This window comes from Natator depressus, chromosome 3 (assembly GCF_965152275.1).
Source record: "Natator depressus isolate rNatDep1 chromosome 3, rNatDep2.hap1, whole genome shotgun sequence".
NCBI lineage: Eukaryota > Metazoa > Chordata > Testudines > Cheloniidae > Natator > Natator depressus.
In genome coordinates, this window is record NC_134236.1 from 150,071,836 (window position 1) to 150,094,287 (window position 22,452).

Consider the following 22,452-nt stretch of genomic DNA (forward strand, 5'->3'; position numbering starts at 1 on the left):
GGCGGCAGCAGAGACAGGGACCGCGCCGCTCGGCCCAGAGCGCAGCCGCGCCGCTCCCCACAGCGCCACCCGGCGGCCGGGAGGGGCCCCGAGGGCAGGAGCCTGGGGGGAGTGACCCAGCCCGTGCCTCGGCCAGCGAAGGGGAAACGGCTTGGGGGGCAGAGCGGGGCAGCAGGGGGCTGCGGGTGGGGGTCGAGGGGCATCAGCGGGGGGGCAGTGGGGGGCAGCAGGGGGCTGTGGGTGAGGGTTGAGGGGCAGAGTGGGGGCAGCAGGGGGCTGTGGGTGGGGGTCGAGGGGCATCAGCGGGGGGGCAGTGGGGGCCAGCAGGGGGCTGTGGGTGAGGGTTGAGGGGCATCAGCGGGGGGGCACTGGGGGGCAGCAGGGGGCTGTGGGTGAGGGTTGAGGGGCAGAGTGGGGGCAGCAGGGGGCTGTGGGTGGGGGTCGAGGGGCATCAGCGGGGGGGCAGTGGGGGGCAGCAGGGGGCTGTGGGTGAGGGTTGAGGGGCAGAGTGGGGGCAGCAGGGGGCTGTGGGTGGGGGTCGAGGGGCATCAGCGGGGGGGCAGTGGGGGCCAGCAGGGGGCTGTGGGTGAGGGTTGAGGGGCAGAGTGGGGCAGCAGGGGGCTGTGGGTGAGGGTTGAGGGGCATCAGTGGGGGGGCAGAGTGGGCTGTGGGTGAGAGTTGAGGGGCAGAGTGGGGCAGCAGGGGGCTATGGGTGGGGGTCAAGGGGCATCAGTGGGGGGAGCAGAGTGGGGCAGCAGGTAGGGGTCGGGGGGGGAAGAGTGGGGCAGCAGGGGGCTGTGGGAGGGGGGTTCAAGGGCCTGATCAGTGCTGGGGGGGACAAAGTGAGGTAGCAGGGTACTGAGTAGAAGCAGGTTTAATTTTATTGGGGCCCAGGACACACAACATTTGGGTCCCCCATATCCAGGGCCCCCAAGCACAGGCCACGTGGGCCCCTGTGTTAGTCCATCACTGCATAACTGCAACTCGCACAGCTGCTGGTGTCTCCCTCTGGGTGCAGGCTTCAGGAGCAGGAACAGCCTCCTGCTGCCTCCCAGCACCGGGAGCGGCTCCTTCACGCCACTAGCACAAGCTGCTTGGGGCTTGGCAGTGCCGACAAGCTCATGAGTCAGAAGCGGCCGCAGTCAGGCCAGAAGATTGCCGGTCACCCCCGTTCACTAGCTTTAGTGGCCTTGCAGCCAGAGCGAGCCCCTCGGGGGCAGAGACTGCCTCCAGCCCCCCCGGGCCCTCGAGGCATGCAGGGAACATGGAGATAAAGTTCAGTCCAGCGCCTCCTGCACCAGCCCTGCACTGGGATTCAAGCTCCAGTGCTCACCATGTCTCGAGGAGGCGGCAAGCCTGGGGTCTCTTACAGTGGGGGCTCATGCCTGGGGCAGGGAGCGGCTTTCAGTTCAGTCACACACCTTTCATCAGAGAGCTGGGCTGCAGGCAATGGCTGCCCCAGAAGGCACATGGAACCCCGCCCTGGGAACAGCATAGCCTGCGCCCAACCTTGGCCCAGCAGCCTGGGGCAGCGGCCCAGGGCCAACAGAGCTCAACTGGGGTAAGGTCACACGCTGAAGTGGATTTGCCTTAGAGGCACTCAGATCCCTCCCCCCATGTGCCTGTGGCTCCCTCCACAGCCCCTGGGGCTGCTCCCTGAAGGACAGTCCCAGTCTGCTAGGAGACAAAGCAGGTCTTCCAGGAGGTTGTAACCCATCACTTGCTCCCTCCTCCTCCCGGGACAGAGAGTCCCATCTCCACACACTGCTGTAGCCAGTGCAGCTTGACGTCAGCTACCCAGCAAGCCCTGCCCCATGGGAAAGCGGGGAGATCAATCTCTATGTGCCACTCAGTTCCTGGCCTCACTGCTGACAAACTGGGAGCCAATCAGTGCCCCTGGGGATGGGAACCTCAGGGAATAGGACCCTCCCTTCCCTTCCCAAACAAATTTCAATTAGGCCACCAAAGCAGCACCAGATCCCACTCTGGTTTCAAACCCATGGCCTAGAGATGAAATGCTCCACAGAAGAAAAAGCCTTTGCCCTTTCCTAGCCCAATCACAGGATTTCAGGGTGCTTTACCCACTCCACTTCAGGAGGGGGAGGGCGTCAATCGGTCTCCCCATTGTATAGAATAGGATGCTGAGGCACCGAGGAGGAATTTACTCACCTAGGAACATCATAAAGTAGTTGCAGAGATAACTGAGGGATAGAGGCCTGAAGCCCTGGTTGCCAGTCTCCTCCCCTAGCCACCAGAATGGGCATTCTGGGTCAGACCAATGGTCCATCTAGCCCAGTATCCTGTCTTCCAATGGTGGCTGGTGCCAGATGCTTCAAAGGGAAGGAACAGAAGGCAACTATCAAGCGATCCATCCAGTCAACCAGTCCCAGCTTCTGGCAGTCAGAGGCCTGGGGACACCCAGAGCATGGGGTTGTGTCCATGACCACCTTAGCTAACAGCTAGTGATGGACCTAGCCTCCCATGAATTTATCAAATTCTTTTTTAAACCCTGTTACAGGGTTGGCTTTCGCAACATGCCCTCAACAAGTTCCACAGGGTGACTGTGCGTTGTGAGAAGTACGGTCCTTTTGTTTTAAACATGGTGCCTGTTCATTTCATTGGGTAAATATCACTTTCTTATTCGTTTTCTCCACACCATTCATGATGTTATAGACCTTTATCATAACCCCCTTAGGTGTCTCTTTTCCAAGCTGAAAAGTCCTAGTCTTTTTAATCTCTCCTCCTAGGGAAGCTGTTCCATACCCTTAACTATTTTGTTGCCCTTCTCTGTACCTTTTCCATTTCTAATATATCTTTTTTGAGAGGGGGCAACCAGAACCACACACCGTATTCAAGATGTGGGCAAACCATGGAGTTATACAGGCATTGTGGTATTTTTTAATTTATCTATCCCTTTCCTAATGGTTCCTAGCATTGTTAACTTTTTTTGATGGCCACTGCACATTGAGCAGACGTTGTCTGACAGCTATCCACAGTGACTCTACCATCTCTTTGAGTAGTAACAGCTAATTTAAACCCCATCATTTTATATGTATAGTTGAGATTACGTTTTCCAATGTGCATTTCTTCGCATTAGCAACACTGAATTTCATCTGCCATTTTGTTGCCCAGTCACCCAGTTTTGTGAGACACCAGTCCACACTCCCCTCCCGCAGTTGAGAATAGAGCCCAAAAGCGTTGACTGCCAGGCCTCTGCTCTCACCACTTCGGTCCTCTGAGCCACACAAGGTCCTGCAGAAAGCTGTTTGGAATGATCCAAGTGCAACTTGGCCAACGAAGGCCCAGTTTGTTTGTTTGCCTTTGCGACAAGGACCGAGTGGGCAGTGCTCCAGACTGGCACCCAGAATTCTCCAGGCCCTGTCCTAGCACACTGGTGGTCAGCCTCCACCAAACAGGCTCAGGGAACATGTACTTCCAGAACCACAGCTCCAGCACGGGCAGCAGGATGGTGTAATGACTTCACCCCAGCTCCCAGAGCGCTTCCTTTGGGGGCTGAGTAGTGGCAGCCCCCCTGGGCTGGCTGCTTCCTCTGCACAGAGCCATGAGAGAGGGGAAGAAGAGTGGTATCAATACCGAGATCATTTTCTACAGGATTGATCCCTTTATTCTTTAAATAACATTTGAATGCCCCCTCCCTAACCACTGGCAACAGCTCAGGCCGTAAGTGCTTCCCTAGCATGACACCAGAGCTCCCCCATCACCAGAGCATCCAGCAAACCACACCTTGCCAGGGGCTCAGGACTGAGACCTAGCCACGCAAGGAGCTCTGGCGAAACACCAACGTAGGGGAGGTGCTGCAATACCATCAACAGCCACAAGGGGGCAGCACAGAACAGATTATTACTTTTTTCCTGAGACATTGTTTTAAAAAGGGAAACCAGAGTATTTTAAAAGGCTCTTACATCCCACCCCCTACACTGTTCTAGTCCTGGGCCTCTCCTGGGCAGACCCCGCCAAGCACATCAAAATGAAGATGGAGCTAGTTTGAGCAGCTCCAGAGCCATTACCACTAGATTTTGGCTGAGGCCTTTAAACTCAACTCATTTGTGACCACAGCAGGGTGTAAGTGCTAAAATACCCGGGGGGGGGGGGAAGAGGAGGGAGAGAGATAAAGACAGCCAATGATTTGAGCTGCCCAGAGGAGCCGCAGAGGCTGCGGCGAGGCTCACAAAGTGTTTGCTAAGAAGTTTTGCAGCTTTTCCTGGCAAAACTATTGCAGCTGCCCTTCCAAGAATTCAGGAAAAGGCTCTCCAGAGCATCCCGGGCGATTGCACCATCCAGGACTTGCCCCCCACACAATAAACAGCCATTCCAAAGCAGCGAGCTGAGAATGTCACCAGCTTACATGAGGTCACGGGCACCATGGCTCCCCCACTGGCTCCCAAATGCTATACTATCTACATCAGGGGTGGCCAATCTGAACCTGAGAAGGAGCCAGAATTTACTAATGTACATTGCCAAAGAGCCAAAGTAATACATCAGCAGCCCCCCAGCAGCTCCCCCCGCCCCGCTCACCCACTGGCAGCCCCACCGATCAGTGCCTCCCCTTCCCCTCCCGATCAGCTGTTTTGTGGCTGCAGAAGGCTCTGGGGGGTGAGGGGGAGGAGTGAGGACACGGCAGGCTCAGGGGAGGGGGCAGGAAGGGGTGGAGTGGATACAGGGCCTGTGGCAGAGCCAGGGGCTGAGCTGTGACCACCCCCCGGCACATTGGCAAGTTGGCGCCTGTAGCTCCAGCCCCAGGGTCAGTGCCTATACAAGGAGCTGCATATTAACTTCTGAAGAGCCGCATGTGGCTCCGGAGCCAGAGGTTGGCCACCCCTGATCTACACACCTGCCACAGGGAGGCAGCCCGAAGAGGGGAAGTGGCTAATCATCAGGGAAAGAACCCTGGGCCCCTCTCCAGCCTCTTCCACTGGAGAATCTCCAGGTCCTTTACTGATGTCAATGGATTAAGCTCCTCACACACAAGCGTGTGTGCACTGCTCTGCAGGGTGGGTCGGTGTCGTTAAACCCTTTCAGAGGGGGAAACTGAGGCACAAGGAAGGGAAAGGCACTTTGTCCAGGGTGATGCAGCCACTCAGTAGCAGAGCTGGGGATAAAACACCAGGTCTCCCAGCCCCTCCCTCCTCTGAGTCCAGCTACGACTGCAGCTGGGAGTGCAAGTTGTCTGGATGGAACTGCCCAAGCAGGGAGCAGCATTAGCTAAGCTGGGCTCACATAGGGAGACAGACAGGGAATCTCAGGGAGCAGGGTATGGGACTTCCTTGGGAAGAGGCAGAGGGGCCCCTGCACTGGGTTCTGCGCCCCTCTCCAGAAGGAGACCTGTACCTCCCATCCAGCTCCACCCACAGGAGGAGGGCTCCCTCCTGTTCATCTTCATGTCCACTCTGGCCCAGCTCCCTCCTGGTTGGGGAGGGGCTGGCTGGGGTACAGGGCAATTCTGCTCATGGGGGTGCTGAAGTCTTCAAGTGGCAAGAAGTCAGAGCGTGCAGCCCCCAGTGGTCACTGAGGGAATCACGAGGTCCTGATCTTGAGTGTAGAGAAGAAGGGTTTATGAGAGTCTGCGTCTCCTGGGGAAGGGCAGTGGGAGCCCCTGCAACTGCTCCAGCAGTGTCTGGAGGTGTGGAGGAGAAGCACTCCCTACTGTACAGTCTGGGACCAGGAAACACCCCCTCCCAGCTGCTCCTCCATGCAGTCTGAGACCAGAGCCCCCTGCTGGTCGCTCCCATTGCAGGCAGGGGAAAGAGCAGCAACAGCCCCGACGCATCATCCGAGGGTCCCATGCAGCGCATGCAACTTCTTCCAACTTCCACCTGCTCAGGGAAGGGTGTTTGGGTGGAGAGCTGGGGGCCACGGAGCCCGCTACAAGGGGAAAGATTTCCTGAGCCGGCTCCACTCCTGCCAGCTGTAGTGCCATGGCTGGGTGAGTGGGGTCCCATCGGACGTAGGGAGCCAGGGCTGGACCCCTCAGTCAGAGTCTGGTCGCTCAGTCGGAGAACACCACCAGCTTCCCTGAGATCTTCAGGTCATCGAAAGGCAGGAGGGCGAGGAGCTGCAAAGGCAACGGGCATGGAGAGGTCAGGGTTAGTGCCAGAGAGGCCAGAGGAGAGCAGGTTCCCTGGGGACTGAATGCATCTGGAGCCAGGGCCAACACAGCCCAGCCATCCCACGCACCCCAGGGGAAATGCACAACTAATGGTGGGTTAGTGCTGATGAGAGTACACAGCGCACTGCCATGCCCCTCTAAGCAGGGTGGGGACAGACAGGGCAACTGCACGCTCCCCCCGAGAGCCCTACGGCGCCTCCTGCTGGACTGGAGCAGCCACTGTCTCCAGCATTCCTGTCCCAGGGCCACGGCCTCCTCCCTGGACACCCCACCACATGTTACCCCGCAGGGGAGCACACGGACAGACTCACATCATCATTGCCGTCGGCCAGGTCCTGGGCAGTCTCATCTTCCATGTTCCTCAGCAGGGTGTCAGCCCCCGAGTGGTACAGTATGGCCGCCATGGCAGCATCCTTCCTGCCCACGGCCAGGTGTAGTGGGGTGCAGCCGTTGTACATCAGGGCATCCACGTGGGCCCCCTTGCTGAGCAGGTACTGAACTGCCTCACGGTCACGGCTCTCCACTGCCAGGTGCAGGGGCGTCTTTCCACTTGTGCCGTCCTGGAAACAGCAGTGCCCAGTGTGTTAGAATGGGCCCGGCTTTGTCCCGCCCCTGCAGCTGCCAGTGTAGGGCCCAGGGCAAGGGGATAGAACCCCAATGGGGTGCACAGACTGTATCACAATGGGCACCTGCCACCAGCCTGAAGGGGACCTGCTGGCCCTGCCCTCTGCCTGCCACCAGGCAGATCTGGAGAGGCTTCGGCATGGAGCTGGGAACGTCCATTTGGGAGTCTGGTGCCCGTCAGGGCCCACGCCCCATCTAACCTGCAGCCGCCTGGGGAACCAGCTTCCAGAAACCGGGAGGCTAGACAGACTCCTCAGGACACTGATCTGGGGAAGGTGCACAGAGCAATACAGCTGGCAGTGCCAAGGCCAGCTGCCCTCACCCACCAGCCCGTGTACTACCTGGACGTTAATGTCAGCTCCACTCCGCAGCAGCAGTCCCATCAGCTGCAGGTTCCCCTTCAAGGCGCTGATGTGCAGACAGGCTAAGCCTGGGGAGGAGAGAGACCCAGAGGCAGCTATTATTGTACTGTATTCCTGTAGCGCCAAGGAGCCCCAGTCGCGGACCAGAGCCCCATTATCTAGTGCCTAGCACAAACACTGCACAGAGAGACGGTCTCTGCCTAGGGCATCTCAGCGTGGAGCCCAGCACCCATCACACGCCTACCCTGCAGCTACGGAGCTGGGCACCGCCTCTAACACCCCTGCCTTACTTCTCACCTTGCCAGTTCTGGAGCTGCAGGTCCTGCAGGCTCCTTCGAGGCTCTGTGCTTGCCCCCAGCTCCTGCAGCAGCTGCTTGGCGCACTCCAGGTTCTGCTGCTCGCAGGCCACGTGCAGAGGGGTGTTGCCGTTGCGGTCCTGCAGGTCCAGGCTGACCCCATTGTGGATCAGCGCCCTCACCACGTTGGGCTGCTCAAGGTACACGGCCAGGTGAAGTGGGGTCTGTGGGCAGCAAGACAGTGAGGGGTCAGGGGTGGCATCGGGAGGGCACAGGGGCCCCTCAGGTTGGGGAAATTGGCAAGGGATGACAGCAGTGGGCCACCCCAGGCAGGGCCCACGGAAGTAGTACAAGCTACCAACCCCCACAGCCTCCCCTGGGTGAGGGAAGTGGGAACACCGCAGTCCTCACTCCGGGGGGGGTTGGGAGGCGATCCAGGCAGCTCCACCCCCAGGGGTGCTCATGTTGGCTTGGGGCCTCTGATAACTATGGGGCTGCATACAGTGCCGGCCTGAGTGTCTGCATTTTCAGGGTCCTATCTGGGTACCCCACACACCAGCCAAAGGCAGCTGTCTGCATAACTTGATTCAACTAAGGCACCCCAAATACCTACAGTGTTGACCTGGGGGGTGAGAGCATCACAGACCCCCAGGGGGCCAAGGCACTAGCCTTGGGGGCATGAGGAACAAGGCCAGGGCCTGGGGGTGTGGGGAATGGCTAATCTGGACAGGTCCACCTGCTAGGCCATTCCTGAGGGCTGACGGGGGATCACCCGGATTGGAGCACCCTCCTCCCCCAAGTACATACCTGGAACAAGTCGTTCTGGATCTCCAGCACCTCCGTGGGCAGGTGGGTGATGCAGAAGAATGCCAGTGCTGGGAAGCTATGGATTATTGCCAGGTGCAGCAGCCTGCAGAGGAGGAGATGGGTCAGTGGTGCGGTTCCCACATGGCGCCAGCCTGTCACTCCCACACCACTACCCCACAGAGACACAAACGCTTCCATGCCCCCAGCCCTGGAGCTGGGAGAGGAACCCCTCAATGCCCATGCCATGTCAGCCTGGCACAGACATACCCACCCAACCAGGGGAGTGGATCCCCAAGGTGCCCATTTCCTGGTGTCGGGCAGAAGGGAACGGAGCCGTTCTCTGCCAACATGGGCCACTTAGAGAACAGGTTCAGTGACGGTGGGTTCACCGGCCTCCACCCACTCTCCAAACAGGTTCTCCCGAGCACAGGCAGGGTGGGCAGAGCTGCCTTGCACAGGCTAGGCCCAGGTCCAGCTAGGGGTGGTTCTATGGCCCATTTGCAGAGGTGTTACCAGGTGACCCCAACTCACTCATTTCTACCCCCTAGCATTCCCCACCTGAGCTCAGGACAGTCACGACGGGCACGCAGATTGGGGCCCACAGAGAGGCAGCCTGAGACAGATCATGGGCAGAAGGGACCCCATTCATCCTAGGAGTCCAAAGAGCCTCACAGATAATAGAGGTCCCCCCACCCCTTGCCAGCTCAGCAGCCAACAGAGAGGTGGCTAAGGAGGCCAGAGCGAATGCCAAATCCTATTAGCAACGTGAGGGGATCCTTATGCCCCTGCAGAGCCCATGAGAGCTTGACCCTCCAGCTCCTGTCTGAGACCCAGACCCAGCAACCCAGACAGACTCTCAGAGGCAGGAAGGGTAGAGTCGTTCCTGCTAGGACACAAACCCTAGGGAGCCTGGACACATCCCCTGGACCCAGGGAGATGCGGCAGCAAGGGAACCACGACCTAGTGCTGGCCAGCAGCTCCTAGGGGAATTCCACTCCCTCCCCCTCCCTGCAGCCACAGCACTTCTGCTTTCCTGACTCAAGGGCAGGCAGCAGGGGCGTGGGATACAGTGTGGGAGGGATCCAGGAGATTAGCTGAAGACCACCTGCCATTCTCTGGAGTCCCCTCATCCACCGAGCCAGAGTGGGTTGCCCCAGTTCAGACTGGTCTGGGAATGAACTGGGCCAGGGTCCGCAGGAGAAGAGAGAAAAACCGGAACTGGATTACCAGACCCCTCCCCCCCACCCCATGGGACCACCAGTGCTGGGTTAGGGGGCACGGCTGACCAGATGGAAATATATCTACCAAGACTAAGCACCCGCCACTGTCTGCTGGAGCCGGCAGCCCCACCTGGGCCCAACTCTCAGCCCCCACAGAAATCTGCACAGAAGACTGGAGCCCAAGGCCCCAGACACCAAGAGACACGTGTGAGAGCCCACGAGCCGCACTCGTGCGAGTTTCACACCAGTCCTTGTCGCACCCTGAGCAGTCAGAACAAGAGTGAGAAATCTGAAGGGAATTTCCAGCCCCGCACAGAACGTCTGTCATTACTTCAGCGCCAAAAGCCACCCCCAAGCAGAGCTATGAACCCCCTCCTGAGCTCCCTCTCTAGCCAGACCTGTCCCCCATCTCCCCAGTGCCTGATCATCTCCAAGGCATCTAAAGATAGAAACAGTAACGCCACTCTGGCTTCAAGGACCCACTCCCAGGCTGCGGGACAGAGAGCTGGGTTAGCATGTACTGCGCGGGAGGGGGTGAAAATGAGGGGGTGGTTGCATGTGTGCTACAGGCTAAGCCAGAGGCAAGTTTTGCATTTTGTTCTGATCACAGTGAGGTCTCTGATCTCCTGTGGGAGTCTGTTCCAGCCTCAGGCCACCTCCTGCGAGAACTCTGGCTCCCACATGGTGCGGGACGGCCCAGTGGTGAAGGGAAAGCTGATTGCCAGGGAGCTACGCCCAACCTCAGGGAAGGCTCTGAACACCACCACAGCGTCCTTGAACTGGACTCAGCATTCACTGCAGAGCAGAGCACCAGGCTGATGCAATGGTGGGGATGGTGGCTTTGTTAGGGACATACTGCTCTCAGGGCAGGTGGTGTCATAGTGCGTTGTAGTAACGGTGCTGGGAGGCCAGGAACAGGCGAGGCAGCATGGCCGGCTTGGGGTCTCACTGGAAAGGACACAATCTTCTGGCAGGTTGCAGATGGGAGTGAGGGGGGAGCCACTGGGGCACTAACAACACTGAGGAGTCCCGAAGCCACAGGGGGAAGTTATAGAGGAGGTGCGCCTGGGCTCAGCTTTCACCAGCTGCTCCCTGTCCAGGTGTCACCACGGGCCAGGCCTGGAGAAGCTGCTGTTCACAAGTAAGATAAGGAGTGCTGCTCATTTACTGGGGGCACCTCAACCCCTCTGGTCTCGGCAGCTCCCCAAGGTGACTACTGTAGCATAAAGGCTGGAGTGCTGGGGGGCCCCCAGGGGAGGGCATGAAAGGTGGAGGGCCAGGTGTCCTGGACAGCACACTGGGCCTGGTGGCCGACGTGACTGGTGGTCTCTAGGAGGGGGATAGAGAGAGGGACTAGTTCGATCTGGAGGAGTTCTACATGGGGCGACTTTGGTGCCTTCTTCTGGGCAATGCTGGAAGCTTATCCCGACCTCATTGCTGAGCAGGGACAGCAGCTCAGGTCTGTCAGCAGCCAGGATCCAGGGGACCCCAAGCTGGTCCCCTTCAGGCAGAAGGAGCAGCAGGAAGAGCCAAACCAAGCCTCTGTGCCTTACTGCATTCTCCCGGGGGAAGCCCCAGGTCACATGGGCATGGGGAATTCCCCGGCTGCACTGGAGGGAGTGGCCACCCACAGTTTGAGCAACAAATGGGGGTGGGGGAGGGGGCCCCCTGCACAGCTAAAGCTCCCAGCGTAGGGGGAAGAGCAACTGACAGCTGTGTGTATGGGGCATTCAGCAAGGAAAATACCTACTGGAACCAGCCTCTGGTTGTTGGGGGGGAAAGAGAGAAGCAAGGTTTCCACTGGAGGGTACTGGGGGAAGGGGGGCTGTGGGGGCTGCTGGTCAGGACAGAGGGGCATTGGTAGAGCTGTGTGTAGCTCAGCGGGCATGGCAGTGAAAGAATCTGGGCCCCATTTACCTAGCAATTGCACCATTACCAAACACCAGGGAAAAGACACTGGGAGACTACCAGACAACCTCAGCATAGACAAGGTCCTTGGTGGCTCCTGCAGCTGGGCCTCCCTCCCATTTACCAGGGACAGCCCCTGTTTCTATAAGCCAGCTCCCACTGCGTCCCTCCCAGTCCCCCTACCAGCAGGGCTATAGGTGTGGCCTTGCTTCTCAGCCCCTATGCATTAGATAAGAAGTCTCAGCAGATGGGACTTTCCAGGGCAATTCTGACTGAACTTTAAACTTCTGCTGCTTTCACTTTTCGGAGCCAAACAGCTCCCAGGGGACTGAGGCCAGGCCCGGCATGAAAGTACATGGAGCCCTCTGTAATTCCTACCAAGCCAGTCCCCACCCCCAGGAATCCCCCACCCCCCAACACGCGCACCACATCATACCCAGAACTGGTAGTTGGGGAAAGGTGGGCCAGTCACACGCTTAAGGCTGAAAACCCAAGTCTGTCAATCCGCCCCCAGCTCTCAGTAGAACGGTTTTGGTTTAAGGCGACTGCGCTGCATGACCCTGGCCGAGTGAGGGGACTCACCTTCCCTGCCCGTAAAACAGAGGGAATATGACTGCCCCACCTTTAAAGCCCTGTAGAGCTCTTTGAGGACTGCCATGTAAAGGCACTAGGGACTAGCAACCCACTGCATGTCTTGCTGAATCAGTGCCTGGGACTTTCACCGGGAAGTTGGTACCATCTAGGCCATGCCTTGTTGGGAGTATTTCCCCTCCCCCTGCACTCTGTCTCCCACCAGTCTCATTTCCGCATTTGTTCCCCCTGTATCATGTGGCAGTCCTTCACTTCCTGAAACAGGCATAGAGATCCCAACTGTCTCAAGTTCTCCGCGTGCAGAACCAGAGCTGAGGGATGAGCCAGCGGCATGAGAAGTTGGTGCCTCGGCCCCATTACAGAGCAGGGCGTCATGATGATGCAAGTGAGGGATCAGGATTATCTTGTGCCAAAGCGGGAACCCCCTGACCCTGCAAAGCATGAGGCACAGAGGCCTCAGCCTTCTTTACTCTTTCCTAGGCCTCAATATTGCCAATGATGACCATACAGCTCCAAGAATACCACTGGCCTGGCCAGCTGCCTCGCCCCACAGCAAAGAGGACAACACCCAAACTCATACCTGAGGAAGAACTCTATGTAGCTGGAAAGCCTGTCTCTCTACCTAACAGAAGTTGGTCCAATAAAAGATATTTCCTCACCCACCTTGTCTCTCTAATACCTTGGGACGGACATGACTACCACTACAATTATTAACATAAAAAAGGCTTTGTTGCCAAGCAGTTGAGGTTGACACACACACACACACACTTAACACAAACCCCAAAAGTCAAGGAAATGGACAGGCAAGCCACCAAGCAAAATATACCCTCTACTCCTTCACCTGCAAGCATATGCCTTCCCATTGCCACAGCTACCATACACCGACCACACACCACACCCTTAACTCAGCCCCTCTTTCACCCCTCACAACTGCTAGTGTTCGGGGGAACTAAGCTGGTGGGACAACTGATGTAGTAGGCTGTTGCGTTGGGAGAGGGGAGCTTGGGAAAGGGGTGTGTGCAGAAGGGCAGTTAAGGGGGGTGATGGAACTGCAAAGGGCGATGGTAGTGTGGCCCTGTGGATAGGTCATTTGATTGGCATGCAGACCTGCCACCAGTATGCTGGGTGATCTCGGGCAAGGGGACCCTTCCCCTTCCTCAGCCTCCATTTCCTCTCACACCATTTGTCTCCCTGGTCTATTGAAATAGCCAGCTCTGTGTTTGTCCTGGGGCCCTGTTGTGTTAGGCACAATCTCAGCTGGGGCCTCTAGGTTCTATTGTAGCAGAAATAATAATATTGTAATGAACTAGTCAGACAGGCAAAGAGAGAACGCAGATGCAAACATACATTCACCACCACCACCTTCTGCTGCATGGAATCCAGAGCCCTCACCTGTGGGTCATAGCATCTGTACTGCTCCCCCATGGGGATCTGAACCCATGAGCAGCTAATGGAGATTATTTTTAGCTTAACTGAGAGAGACCCAGTTGGAGCAGGAGGGTCAGAGTTCTATTCCTGAGAATGTCCCAGTGGGCTCACCACGCAGCACAGCCACAGCTGTGACATCTTGGATGGTCCTGGATTAATTACAACATTACACAGAGCTTTGGATGGTTCTACACCCTGCTCCAAGCAGCTCATGTACTTGAAAGAGGGGGAAAGCAGAGGAGAGGATGACTCGAGAACTATGGCTTCTACGCTTGGGGGTTAATCCCAATCACATGGCAAGAGAAGCTTTAGCATCACCACAGATTCATTGAGGTTAGAGTAAGGGACTAGGATCCTGGGCTCTATTCCCACTTCTGCCACTGACTTGCTATCAGACCTTGGGGAAACACTTAGGCTTTGTGCCTCAGTCTCTCCCCTTCAAGAAATGGGGTTGGTAATACAGATCCCGATCTGGGAGGGGCTGGGAATCTTAATTGATTCCCATTCGTAAAGGGCTTTGAGATCCCTAGTCAGGCAGTATTGCCCTACAGTCCCATCCACCCACTCAGCCTACAAGTATCCAGAACAAGGGATCAAACATCGGACATGATTTGTTCTATATAACTGCCATCCCCACCCCTGCTTCCTGCCCACACGTTAAAGAGAAAATTCACACTCTTCTCCCTGCTCTCTCCCAGGAGAGGCATGGGAAATCATGCAAATATCAGTGTTTGCAGTAAACACATGATCACTCATGGGAGGAAAGGAGGAAACAGAGCCAGCAGCAGGACGATTTGGAAAACAGAGAGCACACATTCCTGAGGAGAGCAGCACAGGAATTCCAGTTATCCTGTTTTCCCTTTTAACATTCCCTGCTAACCCCTTCCTCAGAAAAACTGACCAGCAGGAACCTTTACCACACAACTGGGCCAATGCATCTCACACCTGACCTACAGCATCTCTGCTATTGCAGTCCTGGGCTCCCCACCCACAGCTCTGATGGCCCACCTCACTTCTGAGGCACAGCCTCCGCCCTCCCCACTATTCCAGCCCTGGGCTCCCCACACACATTTCTGCCAATGTCCTCCAATCATTAACCTGCAGTTTCAACAGCAGGAGGTGGTTTGGGGTGAGAGAAGACAAGCCTGGGATAAAGGTGACTGGAAAGCTCCCTGCTAGAGACAGGGGCCAGGCATGAAAAATCCACTCACCCAGGCAAGTGGGAATCTCTCCTGGGCGAGTGCTTCAATCGCTGCACAGTCCGAGCTACCATTAAAAAAAAAAACCACATCTCCAGCTTTTACGACTGTGACATGTGACCTATGTGTGACCAATGCAATGACATCTGCAGAGAGACAGCGCCAATGCTGCTGCTGGTGTTGGGGGAAGGGGCATTGCCACCCTGGCTGGCACCTGGAGGCCAAACCACCACGGCATAAGGCTCTTTGTGTATGAGTGGGTCCTGTAGGAAAGGCCACGCACTCCAGAGTCCTTTGCTCACTGTTTTCAGGCAGGCAACGATCTGAGTCAGGAGAAGAAGAAACTCAGCCCCCCATCTCTCATGCCATCCCGACAGACAGCTCTGTTTCTGGAGCCAGCATAAATTGATTTAGTGAGGCAGGTGAGGCTACCAAGAACTCATCTATTGTGTGTGTACCGGGAGGTGGAAGCAATTGTTTTCTGGAGGGGTGGCCTCGCACAGATTGACTGATTTGATGGTGGTGGTGCAGAGTTTAGCCGGCAGGAGACTGGCATCTTCAGGCCCCAAAGTAGTTGGGGTACCCAACCACTAGGAGACCAGGCAGGAGGAGCTGTGGCTCAGGGCACGGATGCATTTCAGACTGGCTCATAGGCTCAGTTCAGGGCATATTTTTCCAGGCCTGGGGCTGTGTGAGCACATACCCTAAGCCACCCTTCCATGCAGTCTTTTGGCCTGCCGTTGGGAAGAGCATCTCCAACTTGGTACATTCCAGGAAGGAGGAAAATGGAAGCAGGAGGCCTCTTTATGGCCTTCTTATGGGGAATAGGATCTCTCCCTTCTATCATCCCAAACCCCACACAGGGACAGACTTTTTAAGGCCATTACAATCAATGGGAGGGGGGAGCACCCCAGAATAATGGAGGAGAAAAGGAGTGAAAAATGGATGTACAAGCACCACAGGCTCAGACTGGGCTAACCTTCCTCATACTGAATGGTACCCTACTTTGTGGGCAGCCCCACTGAAATCAACAGGATGACTCAAGCGTGAGATACTACCCCACATAAGGGTGGCATAATCTGGCCCAGGGAAGCCCCTTTAGATCCCATCAGGGATTGTTCCCTGTTGCAGATTTACTAACATTTTGTTTGGTTTTCAGCCTAGTTAAGCCTAGAGCTGGGCGTGTGCCTTCTAAACAAGAGCAGCTGGCCTCTTGGATATGCTACACGTGCAGCCCAGAACACATGAGGCAGCAGTGGAATGTGCAGGCTAGTGATTCCCTAGGTGAATGAGTTAGCTGGCCATGTGGTCGGCCTCATATAAAAAGACACTGGCACCTCTGGCTCAAAATGAGAGAAAGTTACATTTACAAAGCCAAACCCCACCTGAAGGAGATATTCTGTGTTCCGTCCAACCAGCCGAAGAGTTAGTGGTTAGAATCATAGATGGTAGAGGTGGAAAGCCCTGTTTGACCATCCAGTCCTGCAGGAGCCAGGGAAGAATTGGTCTCTAATATTCATTTACTACAGTTTGATCTTGAGCTACTGGGGCTTCTAAACCTTCCCTTGCGAGCCAGTCTCAGCCTAATATATCTCAGTGCCTGGAAGCTTTTCTGAGATTCAGTTTAAATCTCCATTTGCTTAATTCCATCCCATCCCCTCCTGGGCAGCAAATTCACACGTCTTCCCCCAGTCATCCCTTTGCCAGGCTTTTTTAATCTTTCCCCATAACTCAGCCTGCCTGACCCCTCTTTTACTTGCCCTTCTTTGAACTCCATCTAGCTTGCCCAGGGTTCTCCCAGCGCCAGTGATTCTTTTCCCTCTTTTGCACATACAGTGGTGTGAAACTGAATGGCATAATCAGCACTATGAACGCCCTCCTGGAGGGGATGAGTGAGCGATAGTGTGTAGGAGCAGTGACTTTGAATGTGCACAATCTCAGCCTTGCTGCTGCAAGAACACTGCTTCAGGACAGCACAATAGGTCAGGTGCTGGCAGCTGGTCTCTTGACTTCAGTTACTGTGGGGAGCTGCTGACCTTACCTGCATCTCTTGAGACACTCAGTGGGGGGCCTAGGGCACAGTGATTACTGAATAGTTGCAAGCAAGCCAGAGCAAAGCAATAAAAATGCCCATCAGTGTTAGCCACCACAGCCTCCAGTTACCACCACACAGAGAGAAGACTAAAACTGCATCTCTTCGGGGACCAGGACCTGGATTAACTCATGAACCCACCCTGATCCCTGATTATCAGCCCTCAGTCCCCAAGTCACCAGCACGTGATTTCCCATCAGCAGGCACGACACTAACTGCACTGCGGGGGAGGAAGTGAGGCTTCCCCTCCTCCTCTGAGACACCACAGACAGACTTTGGCGCTACCAAAATAGCTCTGACCCCATTTCCATACGAAGGAACCACTGAGACTGTTTCCCAGGCAGCGGGCTAAGCTGGGGACCCCCAAGCTTTGCCCAAGTGAGGGGGCTGCAGATGCCACACCCCTACTTTGAAGACAGTGGCTGCCATATGCCCTCGCATATGGAGGTGAACCCTGTGAGCACTAGGGCCCCCATCATGCAATGGGGCCTGGTTACTCAGGGCAAGGTGGAGCATTGCATGCTGGGATATGTAGTCTACTCATCCAAACATAGTTGGAGATTTCCAGTAAACCCATCAGTGTCGGAAGTATAGGCCTCAGCCTGGTGGAACTTCAGGGGCCATGCTTTGGCTGCCCTGGAGTATTAGCCCAAGAAGGTGAGAGCAGGAAGAGGAAATACCTTTGACTTGGAACACATGGGGGAAACCGAGGCATAACCTCCATGCCAGCAGTCAGCATCACTTTATCAGTGGTGGTGGCAGCGGCGGCGTGGGGGTTGCCCAGAGCAGGAATGTGAATGAAAATCCTATCCCATCCCCCCTCAAAAGCAACAATGGGCAGCTTGCTCCACCCCCCTGCTGCAGCTCCCTGGTGAGGGCAAGAGGCAGGGAGTTTCTCCAAGTCACTCCCTAAAAAGAGGGTGAGTTCATTAGGAGCCCAGGACACAGATCAAGCATTACTCTCTGGCCTGCCCAGAGCCAGCCAGACCTTTCCCAGGCTGGAAAACCCCTCTCCAACTTCCACAGAGAGTCATTCCCCTGGGATCCAATTTAGCAGAGACAAACTGTCAGTTCAAGAGGAGAAGCTGGACATTACCAGGCAGAGGATAATGCTGACATGCCTGGGAGCAGCCCACCATTGGAGCACGTCTCCTGCCATGTCAAACAACCCCCAGCTAGAGCTCAGCCAAAGTACCTCTGTCCTGGCTGGTAGCCCCCTGCTATTCCAGAGGTTAGACTCGATCTCACCCACCCAGTTCTGCCAACACATCTCAACCCTGACCCACAATCCTCCTTGGCATTCCTCATTCCTGACTGCACTACTTCCTGCTAGTCCAGTCCTTGAATACTCCCACCCCACAACTTTGCTGATCCTGCACTCCTGACCTGCAGCATTCCTACTATTCCAGCTCTGCCAATATAACTCAGTCATGACCTGCAGCCCCCCCCTGCTATTCTAGTCCTGGCATCTCCAAACCAGAAACTGCCAATTACGCAGTAGATTGTGTAACAATCAAATATCCACCAAGGATGAGGCAGAGGCCTAACTCTTTTCACTTGTGATCAGACCCATTTCTCCAGGGCAGGTGGGCTAATACATTAACCCCTCCTGCACCATCAGAGCTCCTTCTTGTTTTCAGAGCAGAGCTGGTTCAGTTCTGCAGGCACAGTTTTGGCTCAGCTGCCCCAATCTACATCAATTACACCCACTCCTTTGAAGCAGGTTTCCATGGGAGGTCCTGATGGGATTTCAAGTGGCTGGTAACAAGCTCATCTCTGTCTCCACTGATGAACTTTCATCACAAGTGTCAGACTGAGGACAGAGCTCCCAATGACACAGAATCTCAGGCAAGCCCATAGGAAACTGCATCACAGGTTGGGGAGCCAAGAAAGGCACTGGGCACCCACAGCACATTCTACCCCCACCAGATCATGGATGGTTTGCCCACTCAGGATCAGGGACTGAATTAACCCAGACAGCTGACGAAACAGGAACTACTAGCTCTAAGCCCAGGACTTTTGTGTTCATAATTAGAATGGTTACAAGGAAGTGCTATTGCTCAATGAACCTTCTGAGAAATAATCAGCTTGAGGTTCTAATGCTAGCCCAGGCTCTGCTTCACAGGATGAATTCAAGTAAGGCACATAATGGGACAACTGCAATTCTCCTCTTGCTGCTCCTGGGCAATCTACAATCAGAAATAGAAGAGGCCTATTGGGTCATCTTTTCTGCCTCCCTAGAACAACTCTGGGCCCTCTCTGGCCCCTTTCATTCATTCATTAAGCCTTGGAAGTATTATTAGCCTAATTTTACAGACAGAAAAACTGAGAACGCAAGGGAGGTGCTGAGCACTTGTACCCCCACTGAGTTCCACTGGAATTGTGAGTGCTCAGCACTTCTGCATGCTATTCCTGACCCACCTGGGCCTAGATATTTTCAGGAGTCCAGCCTCACTGCTCTAAGCACTACAACACACTCCCTCCCAGAGTTAGGGTCCAGGGATATAACCCAGGAGTTCAGACTCAGTCCCACTTCTCTAAGTACTAACTCACGAAGGCCCGGCCATAAGTAGCAGACGTTTTTCCCCCTCACTCTTTGAAGATTTCCTGTTTTAAATTGCACCTTAAAGGGGAGAGAGAGCATGCAAGCACTAGCGCAGCTGCAGCCATTTGCAGAGCCCTGGAAAGCTGCCTCCTGTGGGGAGGGAGTGAAAAGTGCCACCAGGAGTTAATTGCTTCTCCAGTTAGTGGAAGGCTTATGACAGGGTCTGATCATGCCAGTGTGACATGCAACAGGTTCAGGCACCTTACAAGATGGAACCAGATAAATCAGCAGAAGACTCTCCAACGGACTCCATCTCCTAGACACAGTGGGGAAGGGAAAACAGTGATCCCCTGGCACACACCAACGTCACAGCACTTAGGGCTTGTCTAGAGGAGGAAATCTTCCATCGACCTAGCACTGTCTACACCCAGGATTAGATCAAACTAACTACGGTGCTCAAGGCGCGAGATTTTTCACAGCCCTGCGTGACACCTCAATCTGATTTGTAAGTGTAAACTAGGCCTTAGAGAGGCTAATAGCACCTAAAGCTGTAACAGAAGAGTAGAAGGGATGCAGGATTAGGCCACTGCCTCTTTAGACACACAAAAATCCCTTACTAACTGAATCAGCTTCAGCCACAGAACCTGCAAAGGCATTTTAGGTCCAGGAATATGAGCCACATGTTATGCTAGGTTTCAGAGTAGCAGCCGTGTTAGTCTGTATTCGCAAAAAGAAAAGGAGTACGAGTGGCACCTTAGAGACTAACCAATTTATTTGAGCATAAGCTTTCGTGAGCTACAGCTCACTTCATCGGATGCATCGGAATGCATCCGATGAAGTGAGCTGTAGCGCACGAAAGCTTATGCTCAAATAAATTGGTTAGTCTCTAAGGTGCCACTCGTACTCCTTTTCTTTTTGCATGTTATGCTGTAGCCAGTTTACCCCTATACCCCCCAACATGGTTCTATCCAGCAGCACAGAGGGAACTAAAGTGTTTTGTAATCAGGTCTTCTCCAACATAGCGGATTTGGTCAGGTGGCTAAAACCTAAAGCAGCCTATGCAGGTGAGTCATCTCCCTTGCTGTCAGAGCTTTGTGCTTTGGAGTTTTCACAGGTGAAGAGAGCAGATTTTTGTCCAGGGAACCTGCCTCCCATTTTCCTGGCAGCCACAAAACAAGAAGAAACTCAGCTTCTCACTGGCACATCACATGTATTTCTGTATCATTCTGACCACACGTCCCATCCAGACCCCTAACTCCGTCCACGTGTCCCACTGCTCAGACCTGAAAAGTAAATGGATCTGCACAATTTCTTTTTCTCTCTGCTAGTTCCATTTGATCTCGCCCAATCTTAGATTAATTGTTAAATACCCAGCCCATTTCACTGGGGCTGAGCACCTACATGTGACTCCGAAGAAGAAAAAAGTATGGCTCTGGGAGATGGGACATGGATTCTTCTACTGACAGTCCCCCCAGTTACAATCTGACTCCGAAGTTCTGGTGGGCACTGGCTATCTCTAAAGACATGCAGCTTCTTATCTTTGTGGTGTCAGACTCAACCAGTCCCAGGTGACGGGGAAGGCTGGGTAGGGAATGGGACACAGAACCACTCACCTCTGAGGCACTGGTGTCAATGTGACTGCAGAACAGCAGTGGCTGGAAGTCATTTGCATTTAATGGCTGTATGGTGGCCCTGTGTGAGATGAGCTGCTCAGTTCCCCAGGGACAAGTGTCCACATCACAGCCACCACAAGCAGGACTAACTGGCTCCCTTGCCTTTAGAAGCCAAGGACAGATGGGGCCACAGAAACTAGGCTCCCCTCCCTGTGGTGTCCCTCCCGGGCCCGGGGGAGAGCAGCACTAGCCACAAGGTCACTCACGTGTCGCCATCCTCCGAGATGTAGGTGAGTGCCTCCAGCTGCTGTTGGCTGAGTCCCTCCAGGGTTTCTGCTTCCTCCTCGGGGAGCTGCCCCAGGTCGGCCAGGTGCTCGGTTAGGGAGGACGAGCCATAGGTAGAGTCGATCCTCTCCTCCACTTCCAGGGTGTCTGTTCCCTCTTTGCCCAGGGGGCCGGCGTCCTTCTCCCGCAGCGTGTCCCCGAGGCCCCGGGGGTGCTCCCCATCCCCCGGCGGGCCGGGCAGGGAGCGGATGGAGGGGATCGAGAAGATGCCCGAGTCACATTGCCCTTCTTCCAGCTCCGAGCTCTCCTTCCTCTCCGAGCCCCGCGGCCCAGACATGGTGCGAGGGCAGCGGGCGCGCAGTGCGGCCGCTCAGCCCCCAAGCACCCGGCAGGCCGGCGGAGGGAGCAAAGAGAGGGCGGGGGGGTCTGGATCTCAGACAGGAACCGGGGGAGAAGCCGCGCTGGGGCAGGGGCCACAAACGGGGAGCCGGGCTGGGGCAGCAGGGGGTGCAAAGGGGGGGAATCTGCAGCAGGGGAGGAGGGCCCAGGAAGGGGGTGCTTAGAGGCCTGGCCGGGGCAGGGTCCTTGGCCGGAAGGCAAGCGGGGGCCGCGGCGGCCTCATGCCCGGCGAGCGGCCTGGAGCGGAGCCGGAGCAGAATGGAGAGCCTACCCGGGCCGAGCGCAAACCTAGCTCAGCCTGAGACCCGAGCCCCGCCTCCCCGAACGCGGAAGGCGCTTCCGTCCGCAGCCATCGTCAGCCTGCGCCACGCCTCGCTGGCACCGGCTGCGGCCGGGATTCCCCCGCCACCGGCACGCCCCCTTGCAGCCTGTCACGCCCCCGCAGCTCCTGGCGCCGACCCCAGCGCTGGGCACCGCCCCCAGAGCCAGCGGGATCTCCCCCCTTCCAGCTCCCCGCGCCGCGAGGAGCCAGGCTGCTAATATCCTTCCCTCCCTCCCGCTCGCAGGGCTGGTTCCATGCGAAGATTCACGTGGGGAGGGGAGGGGAGGGGCGGGAGGAGGCGTCCTTTGAGAATCTGGGCCAGTGTCTGTCCCTGGCTTGGGACATGGCTGGCTCCAGGGGCAGCACAGCTTAGCACCCAGCCCCTTCAGGGGAAGGGCAAAACAAACACTTAGAAAGCTTCGCCTTGCGTCCTTCCCCCGCCCCGCTGCCTAGTTTGCGTGTGTGCGGCTATGGGTGAGAGAAAATCCGTGTGAGTGTGAAAGAGATGGTCTGTGTGAGCCCCAGATGTTTGCCCGGCCAATTCCCAGCTGTGGCTTGTGTTTGTTCAGGTGGTCTGGGCCTGCCTCCTCCCTCTGGTGATGATTTCGGGCTGCGGTAGAAGTGAGCAGGGAGC

General features: G+C 56.0%; 1 protein-coding gene across 1 annotated transcript; it reads right to left on the reverse strand.

The window, feature by feature from the left end:
• Nucleotides 1–4,597: 4,597 nt before the first annotated feature.
• NFKBIE (NFKB inhibitor epsilon) lies at nucleotides 4,598–21,843 on the reverse strand. The gene is made up of 6 exons (XM_074947084.1): nucleotides 21,079–21,843; nucleotides 8,217–8,319; nucleotides 7,411–7,633; nucleotides 7,093–7,181; nucleotides 6,439–6,687; nucleotides 4,598–6,073 (listed from the first exon to the last, which is right to left on the reverse strand). Exons 1-6 carry the CDS (start codon nucleotides 21,432–21,434, stop codon nucleotides 6,008–6,010), a joined length of 1,086 nt encoding a protein of 361 aa, XP_074803185.1. The 5' UTR covers nucleotides 21,435–21,843; the 3' UTR covers nucleotides 4,598–6,007.
• Nucleotides 21,844–22,452: the final 609 nt, after the last annotated feature.

Bases quoted from the DNA above. Each gene is read 5' to 3' on its own strand.
- NFKBIE (XM_074947084.1), bottom strand. From the start codon at position 21,434: ATGTCTGGGCCGCGGGGCTCGGAGAGGAAGGAGAGCTCGGAGCTGGAA. The intron at 7,182-7,410 runs GTGAGAAGTAAG...TCTCCTCCCCAG, and splicing joins GCAGCTCCAGAACTGGCAAG to GCTTAGCCTGTCTGCACATC. The intron at 6,074-6,438 runs GTGAGTCTGTCC...TTGCCTTTGCAG, and splicing joins TGGCCGACGGCAATGATGAT to CTCCTCGCCCTCCTGCCTTT.